This window comes from Neophocaena asiaeorientalis, unplaced genomic scaffold (genome assembly GCF_003031525.2).
Source record: "Neophocaena asiaeorientalis asiaeorientalis breed wild unplaced genomic scaffold, Neophocaena_asiaeorientalis_V1.1 scaffold59, whole genome shotgun sequence".
Classification (NCBI taxonomy): Eukaryota; Metazoa; Chordata; class Mammalia; order Artiodactyla; family Phocoenidae; genus Neophocaena; species Neophocaena asiaeorientalis.
In genome coordinates, this window is record NW_020174268.1 from 3,747,565 (window position 1) to 3,764,972 (window position 17,408).

The following is a 17,408-nucleotide window of genomic DNA, read 5'->3' on the forward strand; positions in this document are numbered from 1 at the left end:
GAACCTCAAGGTGGGATCTGGAAAGTCTGTGTTTTAACAACTTCCCCAGGTGATTCTCAAGCACACTTGAGTCTGAGAATCAGCTCTAAACCTTTCTCTAGTCCATCTGTTTCTCATGATATGGTAATTTTCCCTTTCCTTCAGCCATACTAGTCTTTCAGTTCCTCAAAGATAACCATCTTCTTCCATCCTCTGGACCTTTGCCTATTATAGCTGTTTATCTGGAAGGCACTTTGCTCTCTCTTTGCCATTAGGAAATTGGCAAAGATAACAACGATGAAGCTATAGCCCTAGAAAATCATTGTAAAGTGCATGGTTTGGAGGAGAAAAGAGTAGGCACCGAAGGGCCACAATCCCCTCCCCCTGGGACGGTTTGGTTTACTAAGTCAGCTAGCTGTCACTGGAAGTCATAGAGAGGTTGCTGCAGAGATGGTGGGAGAAAAGTCAGTAGGTTTGATGGAGGTATTGAAGGAACGAGAGAGAAGACTTAAGTGATGTGGCACCAGCTGGGACAGATGCATGAGAGCAGCAGCCCTGGGCTGCAGGTAAGAGAAGGCAGTGCCAAGAGACACCTTAAGTTACCCAGCGGGACCAGGGACCTGTAGCTTTTGGAACCTGTGGCTGGCAGTGGGTGCCACAGGGGAGAGAGGGGCCATGGGGAAGAGGGACAGCAAAGGACAAGGCTGGGTGATGGGGGCTATACCCAGATGGAGGGCAGAGCCACTTTGGCTACCTCCGATGAACAGTGATGATGGGGAAATGTTAGTGGAGGGTTTTCTCAATCTCTCAAGTCTAGTGTTACTGGGAAAGTGTGATCTGATTTAACGTTGGTTCAAATGCAACTGACTATCCACTGCAGATCTCCTTTTAGGACAGCGTTTCTCAAACTTCCATGTACACGTGAATCAAGTGGTGATCTTATTAAACTGCAGATTTTGAATCAGTAGGTCTGGGGTGGGGCTGAGATTCTGCATCTCTAACCAGCCTCCAGGCGCCCCTGGTCTTGGCCCCAAACTTAGAGCAAGGAGGTTTGAACATTCCGACTCTTAACAGTGGGCCCGTGGTCTTGCCCAATCCAAAAGTGCCTGCTGAATCATTCCCTTTTACGTTGTATCGCACAGAGCTTCAGAATGAAATATTTGCATGCATTCTAATCCTCCAAAAATTAGACATGGTAGCTCTTTATTCACCAAAATACTTATTGAAATGGAACTCCCCAATTTTGACACGCCGGATAATATAAAAATCCCTGCCGTTTTGCCGACCTCTCTCTGAGTTGTTAAAGGTGAGACCGTGGGTCCTGACTAGCTTATCTGTGCTTTTGTGTCTGACCTAAGGCGGGTTATTAAGTATATGTAGACTTCAGACATGAGAAAACATTTACACGATTTTCCTTTTCCTTTTTTTTTTTTTTTGGTCACCTACACACAGCCGCAGTTGGTAAACTCCGGCTTCTGGAAAATAGGGGGCGAGGACACCGTGGAAAGAGCAGTCCTTGGCAGCCGAGAGTTCAATTCCTGGAATTTTATTAGGAAACCGTCAAAGGAACTAGATTTCACAAGAGGATCGGTCAGCACTGCTGACTCGTGCTGAGCATCAGCTCTGGTTACTGGATCATGAGGCCGGCGGAGACGTGCCATGTCTAGCTCACTGAGACAGCACTGCCAGCATTTCATCCAAGCGCACTGGTACACTGGGGGGTTGCGGGGGGCCAGAGAGCAAAGTCGATGATATCTCGGCAGCTGCTGGATGACAACAGGTACAGTAACTGCAGGGAAGGTGGGCCTCGGAGCTGCCCAGGGACACTGGGAGCACAGGGGAATGTCTCTCGTGCATTAAGCATCAGTCTGAGATGGACTGGTGTAAGGTGGGCTGAGTTTCCATACATTTTAAAATCGAGACCACAGTTGTGCTCCAAGGGACAGACTAGATTGTGTGTGTGCGTTTAGGTGGATAAAATCGCTAGATTGGCTGGGACTTGAAGAGCCCATCTAGTCCTACGCGTTGTCTCAAGACAGGCTCTAATGGCATAATTTCCAAACAAACAGGAATCCATCCCCTTCTAAAAACTCTGCAGGTAGGTCTATTTCACAACTTTTCTCACAATGACTTCTCTCTGGCATCTCCCACAGTCAGGAAACATTTGTTCATGTCTAATACAAATCGATTTTTCAGTTACCCAGCTCTCCGTAAAAATCTAGACAGTGCCTGGCACTGCTGGAGACATCAACATGGTGAGGCATGGTGCCTGCCCGCTTCTCATTAGTCGGGGCTCAGATCTTCTGCAAAATGTTGCTAATCCTTCCTTCAGAACTACTCTTTCCCCTGAGCTCCCATACTTCATTTACAAATTTGTTATGGCATTTATCCCATTCTGCTTTTGAGTACATTTTGCATGTGCTCATTATCCCCCCACTGGATTAACGTACTTTAGATGTGAAATGGAGAAGATGGGAGGGGCTCAAGGGCCCATCCCAGCTCAGGGCTCTTTGTCAAATACTTCAAGGAAACTTCACAGGAGGATTGATGTGTGACTCTACAGTGTGTAATACCTTTGCTAGAGCAGCAACTTAAGTACCCGTTACATTAAAATGAACATTCTGAGCATAAGAAGTGGACATAATATTCACGGTGGCTTTATATGCTGTAGCAAAGGATTGAAACAACCTAAATACCCATTTGTAGGCCACTGGCTAAATACAGGTTGGCACGTCCATTCAACAGAATACTGCGTACCTGTTGAAAAGACTGAGGCAGGTCTATATTCGGCAACGTGGAACAGTCTCCAAGGTTTGGTGTGAAGAAAATGAGGTGCAGAATGATGTGTATGGTATGCTAATATTTGCAATAAAAAGGTGTGTGTGTGTGTGTGTGTGTGTGTGTGTGTGTAACATGTGCATAGGCTATTTCTAGAAAGATACAAAAGAAATTGGTAACAGTGGTCGCTGAAGAGGAGGGGAACTGAGGTTTCGGGACAGAGGTAGTGGTGGGTTGGTAAACCAGATCTCTGGGGATAAAAACCCCTATTTGTAGAGTCTGATTATTTCTATGCTGTAAATACGCCCACCATGGCCGATTTCAAGATAACAATGGTTTAACATTGGAGCCAGTTGGAGCCAATACGAGCTGGCTTCAAAGCACATCACTAGACACGGGGGTGGGAAGGTGGCCTGCTTCCCACTGTGGACCCTTTGGTACAATTTTACTTTCTGATGTCATACTTGGATGGGCTAAAATGTAACAATAAACTTTTAAATTGAGAAAAATTATCGTGTTCAGATGGCTGTATTCCTTTAGCCTTCTCGTTCTCCAAGAGTCTTAGTTTTCTTCCCTTGATAGTATTCTGCTTTCCTGTACCTGTTCGGTCTTTCTGGTCAGGACCTATCAGTGCAGTCTTATACATACAAAAACACACTTAATATTGGTAACCTCTTGATATGTAGGGCAGGCCGCTACCTCCTAAGGTGTAGGAGCTGTAGGAATGTCAGGCCAGGAAAGAGCCATCTCCAAAGAGCTGCTGCTGGTGAAGCCAGGACGCACAGCTTAAGCATAAAAGCCCAGCTTCCTAGCAGCTGTGTGGGCGAGTGACACCTGTGCAGAGCAGGATGTGACCCTGCCAAACAGATGCTTTTCTGTCCCAGCAGCCCACCCGCGGGGGCCGGCTACAGCAGAATTCCTCAGCAAACGCCTTGCCTCTCACCCCGTGCCAGCCAAAGTGAGGCCCAGACAGGCTAGAGAGGAAACGCCAGCCCTAAAGATTCCTCCTCGAATCATTCTAGAAACCGTTTCGCACCAATTACCAAGTCTGGCTTTTGCTCGTGACTGGGTCCAATGTGTGTCTGAGAATTTGTGTCTTAAACCTTCCATTCTGGCCTGCTTTTTGTCCAACCCCCTCCAACTTACTCTTCAGCTAAAATATTTCTCTTTAGATGGCTTCCTCTGTTGTAAGCCTGTCTCACCCTGCCCGCATCAATCGCTCATCACAGCTGTCAGTGGCGTTGTTTATCCTCAGGCTTTCCTGACCAGCTGAGCGCAATGCCTGCCTCATTTACGGTGTATTCCCAAAACCGTGCACAGTGCCTGACACATTTCAGCCCTCAGTGCGTGTTGGCTGAATGAATGACATAAGTTAGAGTACACTCTGACGAAACCTTCAGAAGACATCCAATACAGGGGACATTTTATTTGGAGAGAACTTGAGCATTACTTCATTTTCATTGTCCTTTAAGGCAGTAACATGCTTCCTGGAGGCAGATGGGGGAGAACTGTCTGAGGCTACATGGCGAAGTGCAGATTAAGACAAAGCCAACCACTTTGCATTCGGACGCAGCAGAAACACAGGTCACGGGCCGGGAGAAGCCACATGTCGGCTTCCTGAGCCCACTGCCAAGGAGCAGATCTGGGGCGATGCATTTCAATTGCTTTGAAAAATGGCTAAGTTCCACTACCTACCACCCCTAAAGAAGATACCTCATTGATGAGCCCTTCCACCACCATAGAGAGGGTCTAGTGTTGGTGCCCAGTGCTCTGTTGCTACTTAGCCTTTGGTAAGTTTTCAAGGAAAACTATTAGAGCTGCTCAAATTCACACTGTCCCTCTGGTTTTATTTTGGAATCCTTTAACTATCCAGTCATTAGCTCTTTGCAAAGCAACGCAGCCAGTTCTTACCCAGCTTGACACCTGGCTAGGTATGTGTGTGTGTGAGTGTGTGTGTGTGTGTGTGTGTGTTGGCGTACGGGGGTGAGGTGCGGGTCACCGGTCATTGGCACATATGGCCCCTGCGAACTTGAGGGTACCAAAAAAGTAAACATCGGTCCTATGGCCTGGCAGCAATCACGTGCACTATGATCTAAGAGCAAATGAAATCAGAGCAAGATGGTTCCCAGTCACCAGATATCCAGCCATACTAGATCTAACACACAGAGCTAAATACACGGAGAGGCAGCACCCAAGAACAGATGCTTTTTTTATGGCTCTGCACTGCCCCCTAGTGTCTTGCTGCTCAATGACACCCTCCGTGGATAGAGCCTTCCACCAAGAGTTAAGTAAGAATCTATTTGAAGGCACAGTATTCAAGATGTTAGATCTGGTCAGAGCCCAAAGCGTAGGGTTAAAAACAGAGGGCTTCCTATTAGCTGAAAAAATAAAATCTGATGACATTTGGGACCCTAGTTCTGAGAAAAGGCTCTGATGATGAGTCTTGGGTCTTCAGGTTACCAGAGACCCTTGGAGATCCCGACAGCCTGACTGATTTGTCAGATGATCCAAATGGCCCCAAGAGGAGGATGGCCAGCAGAGGTCGGCCACAGAGAAGGCAGAGTTCTGAGAGAGTGGATTGCAAAGTCACAGGGAGACAGAGCGCAGAAGGGCTACACGAAGGAGGCTCGTAACAGATCAAACGCTGGCCTCCAGAAGCCGGTTTTAGGGCTGGTCTGATGATTCTCCCCACCTGGTTCTCACCCTAAACAAGAAAGCAGCCGATTTAAGCTGGTTCGAAAGGTTATGTTAAAATTAACAACACTACGTACAGCTTCTATGCTTGACTATAATGGCAAAAGCAGAAAGGGTGCCTGGAAAATAAGTTCTTTTTGTCTCTAGATTTTCAAAGCAATCAATTCAATCATAAAAAAAAAATTTTGTAAGAGACTGGGTCTCTTGCAAAGAATAAAGCACTTTTTGTTAAATACACGAAGGCTACTTGGCTGAACAGATACACATGTTCTTTGGAACCTTGTATAACGTCACCAAGTTGAAAACTTTGGAATGGTTTGACTTGTCCCTGTGTTTCCTGGGAGCACCCAGTGCTGAGCAGTCAGAAACGCATGTGCGCCTCCAGTCCTGCCCGCTGGGCCTTATACCCTCTTCATTCCTTTCCCCATGAGGCAAGCAAACACTGTCATGACCATCTTGGGGTTCACTTCCACCAAGTCTTCTGGAAGGGCATATACTCGTGCTCCAATTTTGCGGGCCATAGAGATGGCATACCTAAAAGAGAAAAGAGGGGGAATGAGGGGAGCCTAAGCAAGTATGAAGCGGACCCCTGAGGATCATAGTTATAGTCATTCTGTATAATCTATACTATATACTCTCTACTCTGCACTATAAACTATCTGCTAGACAGAGCTCATTCCTGGTATGGCTGGAGCCAATCACTGGGTTCCTCCCGAGACTCGAGGGCAAATGCTGGCCTGACAAAGCTCCTGACTCCGCCAAACTTGCTGTCCAGCCTCGTGATAGTGACCAAATTTATGATTTGTCCTTAGAGAGCTTCCTAACTAGCACCACTTTTGGTGCCTACAGCATGCTTATTCGCTTGGGCTGTACAGTGCAGAAAATGTCATAGAACTGAACAAGAGTGTGTGCTAGGGAAGGTCTGCAGACACCATTTCAACCACAGAAACATTTTTACAAGGCAGAAAAAAGGGGAAATGCACCTGTAATACCTCGACCTTACCCGTCAAGTCCTTTCTTCCTTGTTCCATTCTAATCCTCGCCTACATGTATGTGTATTTATTTATGATACTATAATAGTAGAATAACCAGAGGTTTTATTGTTTTTGTTTTTGTTTTTTTGCGGTACGCGGGCCTCTCACTGTGTGGCCTCTCCCGTTGCGGAGCACAGGCTCCGGACGCCAGGCTTAGCGGCCATGGCTCACGGGCCCAGCCGCTCCGCGGCATGTGGGATCTTCCCGGACCGGGGCACGAACCCATGTCCCCTGCATCGGCAGGCGGACTCTCAACCACTGCGCCACCAGGGAAGCCCCTAACCAGAGTTTTATATTACACATTTTTCGCATAAGATTACCATAACTGTAGCAGAATATTTTTGCTCTGTTTATAGTTACATGAAGGTAATTTTTATTAGCTGTAGTCTATTTTCAAATGAGCCCACACTATTACCTGGCAGTTCTTTTCTTCTCCTCATTCATTATCTAGTAACTTCTTGCAGTGGCTACTCCAGAGATTCTCCATTCCACCCAAAGCCCCATTACTCCCTTTGCTCTCCTGAAATGACTTTACTCTTACTTTATTGATCAAATTAATTTAAGAGCATGGGACCAGAGCATCCCCATTTTTTCTCCTTGTCCGTCTCTCAATCACTTCCTCTATATTAATTATTAATGAAATAAAATTAATTTTTCCATTATAAAATAGAGGAAAAATTATTAAAAAGTTAGAAAATAGAGCTTCAGACACCAAACAAACCATGCACAATCCTGCCACCATAGCCGCCTTTAGGATTCTGTATAATTCTTTTTACCCATTTTTCTAAGTAATTTTGTATCTTGCCCTTACAGGACAGTGCTTAGGAGCCCGGGCTCTCAAGTCAGACTCTGAATTTCAGTTGAACCACTTGATAATTGTAAAACCTTGGGTGAGTTCCTTAAACTTAATCACATCCCTCTTGAACATCTATAGGTTCAAGGTCTTTTTTTTTTTTTTTTTTAACTTCTGCGTCTTCATCCATGTTCTTCCCTCTGCTGCAATAGTCTTCCTAGCTCTTTCACCTGTCCAGCTCCTTCTTACTTGTCCTTTCAATCCGTCCCAGCTTAGATGTTATTTGGTAGAGCTTCCTGTCCCCTCCACAGCACCCCGGGGTCCTCCTTCCGTACCATCCCTCACACTCTACTGTAACTGCTGTTGAATTATTTCTCTTCTCTCCATTAGATTGTGCTAGACATCAGCATATCAGGAACGCACGTCCCCACTTTCCCAAACTGGGCACAGAGAGAAGGGCGCTGCTGGGATTAGATACATAGCAGGGCTGCTGGGCACTAGTCATTCGTTAACCCTGGACTTGTGTTATGGGTTGAATACTGCCCCCCCTCAAACGTATGCAGAAGACCTAACCCCTGGTACCTCAGATGGTGATGTTATTTGGAAAAAGTGTTATTTAAGGTATAGCTAGTTCAGATGAGGTCATGCTGGGGTAGGTTGGTGCCCTAATCCAGTATGACTGATGTCCTTATAAAAGAGAGGGAGAAGAGACACAGACGCACACACACACAGAGAAGACAGTTACGTGAAGTCACAGAGACACAGGGAAGGCCACGTGAAGACAGGGTTGGAGACTGGAGCGGTGCATCTATAAGCCCAAGGATGAGGGAGGTGTGGGACAGATTCTCCATCCAAGCCCTCAGGAGGAACCAACCCTGCCGACACCTTGATCTTGGACTTCTAGCCTCCACAACAGTGAGAGAAGAAATTTCTGTTGTTTGAAGTCACCTCGTTTGTGGTATTTTGTTATGACAGACCTAGGAAATGATACAGCCTGCTCTGAGAAAGGCACCACTCTAGGGTAGAAAGGCACCTCTCTAGGGTAGAAAGGCGCCTCTCTAGGGTAGAAAGGCACCTCTCTAGGGTAGAAAGGCGCCTCTCTAGGGTAGAAAGGCACCTCTCTAGGGTAGAAAGGCACCTCTCTAGGAAGGCAAGCTTTCCATAAAGACCAGATAGCAAATATTTCAGACTCTGTGGGCTTTGTCACAACTATTTCAACTCTGCTATTGTATCCGGGAAAGAGCTATAGAAACTATGTAAATAAAACCTGATGTATAAAAGCTGACAACAGACCAAATTTGGACTCTGCTGGCCCTCATTCTACAAGTATAGCAAACGGCAGTTGCTCTTAAGCTGGTGAAGACTCTGGTCTTGAACCCCACCCCTGCCCAGGCACATCCACAGATATTCACAAATAGAATGTTTATATTTGCACGCACCGTGTACAAACTCTATTCAGGAAGCCTCCCATAGATTATGATTAGGAAACTGGTTTTATGAAATTACAGGCTTGCTTATCAATCAGAAGTCAACTGTTTTCAATTTCAATTGTTTCAATTGTTATCAATCGTTTTTGTCTCGTTCCCTCTAACACCTGGAGCCTTAGACTGCTATTGCCCAGTATTGAAAATAATGATGATGGCACACAGTACGTCATGAGAAGAAAAAGCATCAACAGTGAACCTAGAAGTGTTTGCACGAAGGCACAGGCACTGGAGTTCACAGCTCCCCAGATGCCGGCTCATCCTTTCCTCCCCGACCCCAAGTTTATTTACGTACTTTGCATTGTTGAGTTTCTCTTCATCGTTCAGGTTTTCTGTCTTCAGGAGGTCATAGTTAATGGAACCTGGTTGAATGGCATCAATGAGATCCAGGACGGGCAGACTTGTACTAATCTTTGGGTCCTGCATAGAGAGAAAGCATGGGTTTTAACAATATGCTCCCAAGTTACTTCTATTTGGCTCAAGGAAAGTGAGTGGTGCTTTCCTCTTAAATACAAATATATACATCCTGGTGTGGGAAATGCCACAGTGTCGCACATGGTGTTTCAAACCAGTGGTCATTTCTGTAGGGGCGTCACTAGTAGCCTCCTGGTGGTTCACTAAGTGGAGGAAATCCATTGTCTGCCAACAGGCAGGGAGTCAGTCCCAAATAGTGAATGGAAGGAAGTTAGAGCAACTAGAGAAAAGCAGAGAGGTTGATATATAGTATGTTTCATTCAAGTACTGGTTATTAGTAGAGGAAGGGATGATTTGAAAAAGAAACCATCAGAAAAGAGAGACTAAAGACATTAAGAGGAACCCCGATTCATTTTCAGGGGACATCCCAGAGGTGACAGGCAGGGAGAGTGATGCGGGCTCAGTTGGATGAGATTCAGTGAATGCTCCTTTCCTGGGGACCTTAGGGAAAGAAAAGGGTCCATAGGTCCAGGTAGACAGTGACAGCAATTATGTGATCAAATGCAATGACTGCAACTAATATCCATTGGTATCTCACAGTTTGCTCAGCACTTTTTATAGGTTATCTCACTTATTGCCACAAGCCTTGGATGGAGGCATCTAATCTTAATTTATAGCAAGCAAAGGGAGTTTCTGAGGTTAAGTGGCTTGCTAATAAGTGGTGGGGCTGGGATCTGAACCCAGGTATTCTGACTTAAAATCTTGGGCTCTTTCTTTGGCGTCTGTAAACAGTTTGATGGACACACGCAAAGCTGTGAATGCTTTTTTTTTTTAAAGGTTCTACCTGATTTTTTTTAAAAAGGAACATTATTTATTTATTTTTTTGGTGGCGTTGGGTCTTCATTGCTGTTGCGCGGGCTTTCTCTAGTTGCAGCGAGCGGGGGCTACCCTTCGTTGTGGTGCGCTGGCTTCTCGTTGTGGTGGCTTCTCTTGTTGCGGAGCACAGGCTCCAGGCACGCAGGCTCAGTAGTTGTGGCTCACGGGCTCAGTAGTTGTGGCTCACGGGCTCTAGAGCGCAGGCTCAGTAGTTGTGGCTCACGGGCTTAGCTGCTCCGCGGCATGTGGGAACTTCCCAGACCAGGGATCGAACCTGTGTCCCCTGTGTTGGCAGGCGGATTCTTAACCACTGCGCCACCAAGGAACTCCCTGTGAATGCTTTTAAGGTGTAAATGCACAAAACTCTGCACCTGTGAGTACAGACATGCCGAGGCAACTGTCTGTCACCATCTGAGCATAGTCAAGTTCAAACACCTCATACCTCGCGGGTCCAAATCAGAACCAATTCTAACAAAGAAACAAGACACAGGACCCCTGCAAGATGCTAGGTCTCCAGCACTGGCCCTCTGTAGAGGTAGCATACTATTTTAAAAGATAGAACGGGTCCATTTTTATTTACTTCTGGGTTATGTAAGAACTACCACAAAATTAAGATCAATATACATATAATCGTAATCTAATTTCCACCATTAGCCTGAGCTTCTGTCTCCATAGAACTTTTTGGTAAAGAAGCACAACGGAAACAAAACGCAGAGATTTGAGTTTCACCTTCTTTCCCACTTCCTCCCTACAGTCTTGGTGGGCTGACAGGCAGCGAGATGGCCAGCAGCTGGCAGTGTTCATAGGTGAGGAGGGCCCAGGACTGTTTCTGCAATGGTTAATCGGGGTGCGCTGTGCTCGGTTTTTGAAGGGTTTCACTTAAAAGCAGTGTGGGGCTAATCTGACATTTTCCTTTTGTGGTCCTTTTGACCTAATCAATTCCGCAATGACTCAGCGGGAAGACAGGAGAAAATTAGCCCAGAGCATCACAAGAAGCAAAAAATTGCCAAACATTCCCAAGAGTGAATCCCCACAGGATCACCCCGGAAGCTGCTGGGTAAGGAAATGGGATGCATTCCGGTAAGGTGGCAGCTGTTGTACAGAGAGACGCATGCCCGGGGCTATTCACTTCATAGCCATGGTCAAGTGACCTATAGATACCCTCCACTCTATAACCTCACCTCGCAGGTGAAAGGTGCTTTCCCTCCCTGATGGACACCACCTGTAGCTGTAACCTCAGGAGTTCAATGAGCCCCCAGTTTCCTCACTATAAAATCAGGAAAATGGTGGGACTTCCCTGGTGCTTCAGTGGTTAAGACTCCACGCTCCCACTGCAGGGGCCGCGGGTGGGATCCCAGGTCAGGGAACTAAGATCCCGCATGCCGCCCAAAGCAGCCAAAAAGAGAAAAACATCAGGAAAATGGTGAAGCTGTCTTCATCATGTCTGTGAAGAGGAAATGAGGAGCCCCCCTGTCACCAACAAGGAGCCCCTAGTACTGAGACCGCGCTCCATCGTGGGAGCACCGCTCTGCTGTACTGTTCGCCACCGCCTTTCCAAATCTTCTGGAAGGACTTGCTCACATCTGTCACCAGCCTCCACTTCGACCTCCAGACCAAACGGATGGTAAGCAGAGGGAGGACAGAGCTGGCCGCTTCCTGTGTTGAGCTCACAGGGACTGGGCACTCCTGGTAGAGCCCAGCCTACAGATATACCTTCTGCCCTTTCTGGGAGGGGAGAGATTTTCATTTTTTTCTCTTGATTTTGAGGGAGAGGATTGATAGCATGATGAACTGCCTCACCCGCCCTGTTAATATAACTCTGAAGGGGGTCCCTCTCAGCCATCCTGACCTTTAAGCCAGGAAAATGTAGTTAAGATATGACGCAGACATTATACTGTCGATCAAGTGCACAGGGCCCTTGAGGAAGGATCCAGCTAATGTATAAAACATGAGTGAAGAAATGTAATAAAATGTCATGCTATTATTAATAAAAATGGGATTTGGATACAAGTAAACAACTGCTTTTTTCTCAAAAAAAAAGACATCCCATGGGAGATCTCTTAGCATTTTACATTTCACCCTCATTATGTTAACAATCTGAACCATGGAGCTATGCACATTTAAAAAACATTATATTTTACATTACTTTGGAAGAACAACATCTAAAATCCCGTGTAAAAAATGATCGGGTTTTTAAAATTAATTATTATGGGAGAAAACGACAAGAAATCTGTCAATGAAATGGCCTATGAACGTCAAAACAATAATGGAGGCTTCCCTGGTGGCGCAGTGGTTGAGAATCTGCCTGCCAATGCAGGGGACACGGGTTCGAGCCCTGGTCTGGGAAGATCCCACATGCTGCGGAGCAACTAGCCCCGTGAGCCAGAATTACTGGGCCTGGGCGTCTGGAACCGGTGCTCCGCAACAAGAGAGGCCTCAATAGTGAGAGGCCCGCGCACCACGATGAGGAGTGGCCCCCACTTGCCGCAATTAGGAGAAAGCCCACGCACATAAAAGAAGACCCAACACAGCAAAAATAAGTAAATTAATTTAAAAAAAAAACAATAATGGGTCATTCAAGCAAAATCAAAACGGGAGGGGGAGCCTCAAAGACCTCACACTGAAGGTCACTCTTGAAAACAGAGTGGAAGCAATAAAGATAAGCATATGCTCATGTGGCCGCGAGCAGGAGACACGCACGTTACCTTGAAACTAGAGATGGATGAACTTTTCTCCGCTTCCTTCAATGTTTCATTCACCCAGTTGACAATAGTGTCATCGTTGACCTTCTGCCCACCTCCAAGTTCTTCAAGAATATTCAGTGTGTACCTGAACAAAATCAAGAATGATTTCTGGAGAAAAGTTGCTAAATAATTCACTACTGTACAGCACAGAGAACTTTATCAATACTCTGTAATGACCTATATGGGAAAATAATCTAAAAAAGAGTGGATGTATGTATGTGTATAAGTGATTCACTTTGCTGTACAGCAGAAAGTAAGACAACATTTTAAATCAACTATACTCCAATAAAAATGTTTTAAAAAAGAATTCACTATTCACAGAGAGTCGCCAGCATAGAAAAGTTTCCTTTTTCCTGTCACAGAAGATGGCCTGAACACCATTACATCTGAGGAAAAAAGAATGTGTAATGACATTAGTTCCTTTTAGAATAACAAAATAGAACTTTATACTTAAGAGTCAGATGCAGAGCGAATACCACTGTCATTGTACAGAGAGAAAGCAGAAGAGAAGCAGGGAAAGGAAAATGAAATAAAGGATTTGAACCAGTGATGCTTTTCTTAAAGGAACTATGAAAATCAAGGAACAATTCAACGTTAGAAAAGCCCAAGCACTTACATCCGGAAAAAACTATAGTTCAAAAAGCTACATGTACCCCAATGTTCATAGCAGCACTATTCACATTAGTCAAGACATGGAAACAACCTAAATGTCCATCGACAGATGAATGGATAAAGAAGATGTGGCATATATACAATGGAATATTACTCAGCCATAAAAAGAATGAAATAATGCCATTTGCAGCGACATGGATGGACTTAGAGATTATCATACCAAGTGAAGTAAGTCAGACAGAGAAAGACAAATATCATATGATATCACTTATATGTGGAAACTAAAATATGACACAAATGAATGTATCTATGAAACAGAAACAGACTCTCAGACATAGAGAACAGACTTGTGGTTGCCAAAGGGGTTAGAGGGTGGCCGAGGGATGGATTGGGAGTTTGGGGTTAGGAGATGCAAACTATTATAATAGAATGGATAAACAACAAGATCCTACTGTATAGCACAGGGAACCATAGTCAATATCCTGTGATAAACCATAATGGAAAAGAATATGAAAAAGAACGTATATATATTTATAACAGAGTCACTTTGCTGTACAGCAGTAATTAACACAACATTGTAAATCAGCCCAGGCAGCCAACATAATAAAGAAAAAATATAAAAGAGTTTCCTCTGTGTATCACAGAAGTAGAAATATTGGGAATACACAGTAATCTCTAGTTAGTCTCTAGTTTGAGGGTAAGAATTGCCTTAGATACATACTGTTATGAGAAGTGGGTTTTGCAGGGGAAACATTAAGAAGATGCTTCAAGCTCTTAAAATTCCATGGAGCAGGGCTTCCCTGGTGGCGCAGTGGTTGAGAGTCCGCCTGTGGATGCAGGGGACACGGGTTCGTGCCCCGGTCCGGGAAGATCCCATATGCTGCGGAGCGGCTGGGCCCGTGAGCCATGGCCGCTGAGCCTGTGCGTCCGGAGCCTGTGCTCCGCAACGGGAGAGGCCACAGCAGTGAGAGGCCCGCGTACCGCAAAAAAAAAAAAAAAAAAAATTCCATAGAGCAGAGAAGACTCACCATTCCCCAAGCTAATCTCTCTCAAAGAGTAAACAGAGGGAGAGAGCCAAGCAGTAGGGCAGGTGGGCAGGTCTGCTGGCCTCATGGTTCAGTCTTGTAAGGGGGGAGAGTCAAATTACCCACGAAAGACTAGAATTTCAGTGTGTGTTGTCCAAAATGAAACTCAAGTATTGTGCCATTGAGTCCTGTCTTGAGGGCCTCCCTAAATGAGGTCACCCTCCACTTGGGTGCCCAGGGTTTTGCTCATTACATAATCCATCGGATATCTTCCTCCAGTTACGGCTTCTGCACTAAACACAGTTCTTCCACAATGGTTTCCGAGTGTAATCTTGGAAACAGGAGCAATGCCCTGCTTCCTTCAGGTGAAAGCACTTTCCTATCATTGTCGATGGGGAGGAAGAGGGTTTCTGCAACTTTTCTTTATCAAAACAGTAAAATCGTGTGGACCAATCCGGCATCCAAGTCCTCTCAATGACACCTCCCCAGACTCCCTCACATCAGCTGGCTCCTCTTCATTCTGCCTTTTCTAAACTACTGTTCCGGTCATGTCATTTAAAGTGACTCTCCGAGGCCCAAAGAACACAGATCAAATTCCTTAGAATGGCACACGAGTCCTTTTGCAATTTGACCTGAGTGTCCCTTGTCAGTGCCTCTCTCATTTCCTCCTTCCCCTCCTTCTTCGAGGCTTTATGGTCACACACACTCACGCTCTCCCAGCTGCACAGGACGATCAGCAGCTCACCGACCGCACCATGCATCCTCCTGCCTCCTGCTTCCATGACTCAGATGCGTGCTCTGCCTTGGATGTCCTTCCTCTCTAGTGAATTTCTAATCCTGAGAACAAGTCCCAGTTCAAGCATCATTTTTCTGACCCATGCAGTATATTAATCATTATTGCTACACTTGCTTCCAACCTGTTTCCCAGAGCTTTTCATGGAGTTGATGTGCATGTCTCTCTGCCTACCTTGTGCCCTTGGACAGAGTCCATAGACCATATTCATCTCAGAGCTTTCACGGGTTAGCAGAGTGCCCAGTACATACCGGGCATCTAGCAAATGAAAGAGTAGAGTAGTAGATGAAACGAACAGAATGATTTTCTCCCAGGAAAAGCAAGGAGAAAGTCAAGATGGGAAATGCTTAGTCTGGGCCCAGAGATGGGACCAAAGTGCTAAGGAATAATGAGTACAAATGGGATAAGTTCCAGTTAGATTTTCAAAATATTACTAGTTTGGAAAAAGGCCTGAGGTTTGATCATATCATTTATGTCATAACCGGCTTGTTTCCTAACAGCATGTGCATTAAGTTACCAGCATTTACTATACCATGTAAGAATTTCTGCCTAGTCCGCTCATTAAGAGATGGTGGGTTAGCGTTTGTTTCATCAGGTCACGTCCATAAATAACCTGAGAAACAGACTAGGTTTAATCTTCCAGCAGCCTCACTCATCTCAGGACCAAACTCTCACTTCCCTTTGCCAGGAGGCCCAGGCTGCTTTGTTGACTCTCTCCAGTGGACAGGAGCAGTGCTTTCAAGCTACTCCTTGAGTGAGGGAAGAAAATGGTGCAGACGAGAAGCTCACCTTTATACAAAAGTCTATTCATGCAAATATAAAAGGCCACAAAGGGACAGGGAAACTTAGACACAGAACATCCTGGAGGCAGCTGACTGCATCCAGCGGTCTGAGAATAGTCCCTCATGGTGGTACACAGTACTAGGGAGCACAAGTTGTCCTTCTGCCACCTCCAGGGAGATGTGGAGGTTTAAAAGGAATCAGACACCTGCTTGTAAGGACATCAGAAAAACAAAGGGAAGAAAGGTAAAAATTTAGGTTGGAGACTCTGGTCTAGAAAGTCCATGAAGCACCAAATGTAGATTCAAAATTGAAAACAAAAATCAATTTGGCTTGTGTCTTCCTAGGATTTTCCTTGGGAGATAATCATTCCTTATCATGAAACATGTTTTGGGGGGACTGTGCTATTATTAAATGGAACCCTGCAGACAAGATCCCAGTATCTCTGGTGTTTGCACACCACGCGGTGCCGAGAAGCCCTCTGTCAAAATGAAATGGCCCCGTGAGCTCCAGCTTAAGCCAGGGCCTCATCCAGCAGCAGACGATGGGTGGGGTGCGGGGCTGGAGAAGCTGTGATCATGACTTGTGTGATTTCCTGCCATCAGACACTTGTGTTATTTATTTAACATGTGACCCAGAGGGACATACCTCAGTGTTTTGTTTTTCAGGGACCTATCCCCAATTCACCATCCACAGCCTGTTTGATCTGGGGAGAATTTCCTCCTTGGCCTGCCTCAGCCTCTTGATTCATCTGTTGGAGTCTAACTATTGTGTCTGTCTGCTGGCAGCCTGCTTGCCTCAGGCTTTTGTCTCCAAACTTAGACACGTGCGTGCAATTTGCCACCTTTCCAATCTGAGAACGACTTCCAGGCTACTGAAGGGGAAAGGGAGGCTTAAGCTTTCATTTGTTTTTAGAGGGAAAAATGACATGCCATTTATTGTCCAGATAAATGACCAAATTAGCACATCTGTGAAACCCAATGAAACAAATTCCAGCTAGAACTGGCTCTAAATTTATTAGATCTGTTCATGTGTGGCATACAGAGAAAAAAAAATATCCTTCTGGTGGCATTTACATCATTATCAGTCATTTCATCACCTTTCACAGTAATGTATTTCTCTGTCCATTTTCTTATAGGCACAATTCTTATATAGTAAAGACACATGAGAAATATGACTTATTTACCAGGTAGAGACACAGCAGCATACTAGCCCTTACCATATATATACTAGCCTTAAACTATGATGTTGGGTCACATTTTTATAAAACTTCCAGAACGAAGATCATATTACAAAGTGATTTTCAGATATTATGAAATTCAAAATAGAATAGAGTTGGCCTGAGTTTTCTTTTCATTTTTTTTTTTTTTTTTTTTTTTTTTTTGTGTGTTCTTTTTTTTTT

At 45.2% G+C, this 17,408-nt stretch overlaps 1 protein-coding gene across 1 annotated transcript in view; it reads right to left on the reverse strand.

Moving 5' to 3' along the window:
• Nucleotides 1-4,163: 4,163 nt before the first annotated feature.
• Nucleotides 4,164-17,408, reverse strand: part of LCP1 (lymphocyte cytosolic protein 1) — a 58,127-nt gene continuing 44,882 nt past the window's right edge. Inside the window, exons 15-17 of the mRNA XM_024755568.1 lie at nucleotides 12,758-12,881; nucleotides 9,058-9,182; nucleotides 4,164-5,985 (exon numbers count right to left, since the gene is read on the reverse strand). Of these exons, the coding sequence (XP_024611336.1) occupies nucleotides 5,853-5,985; nucleotides 9,058-9,182; nucleotides 12,758-12,881 (382 nt within the window). The 3' untranslated portion in view covers nucleotides 4,164-5,852. The remainder of the gene's footprint in view (nucleotides 5,986-9,057; nucleotides 9,183-12,757; nucleotides 12,882-17,408) is intronic.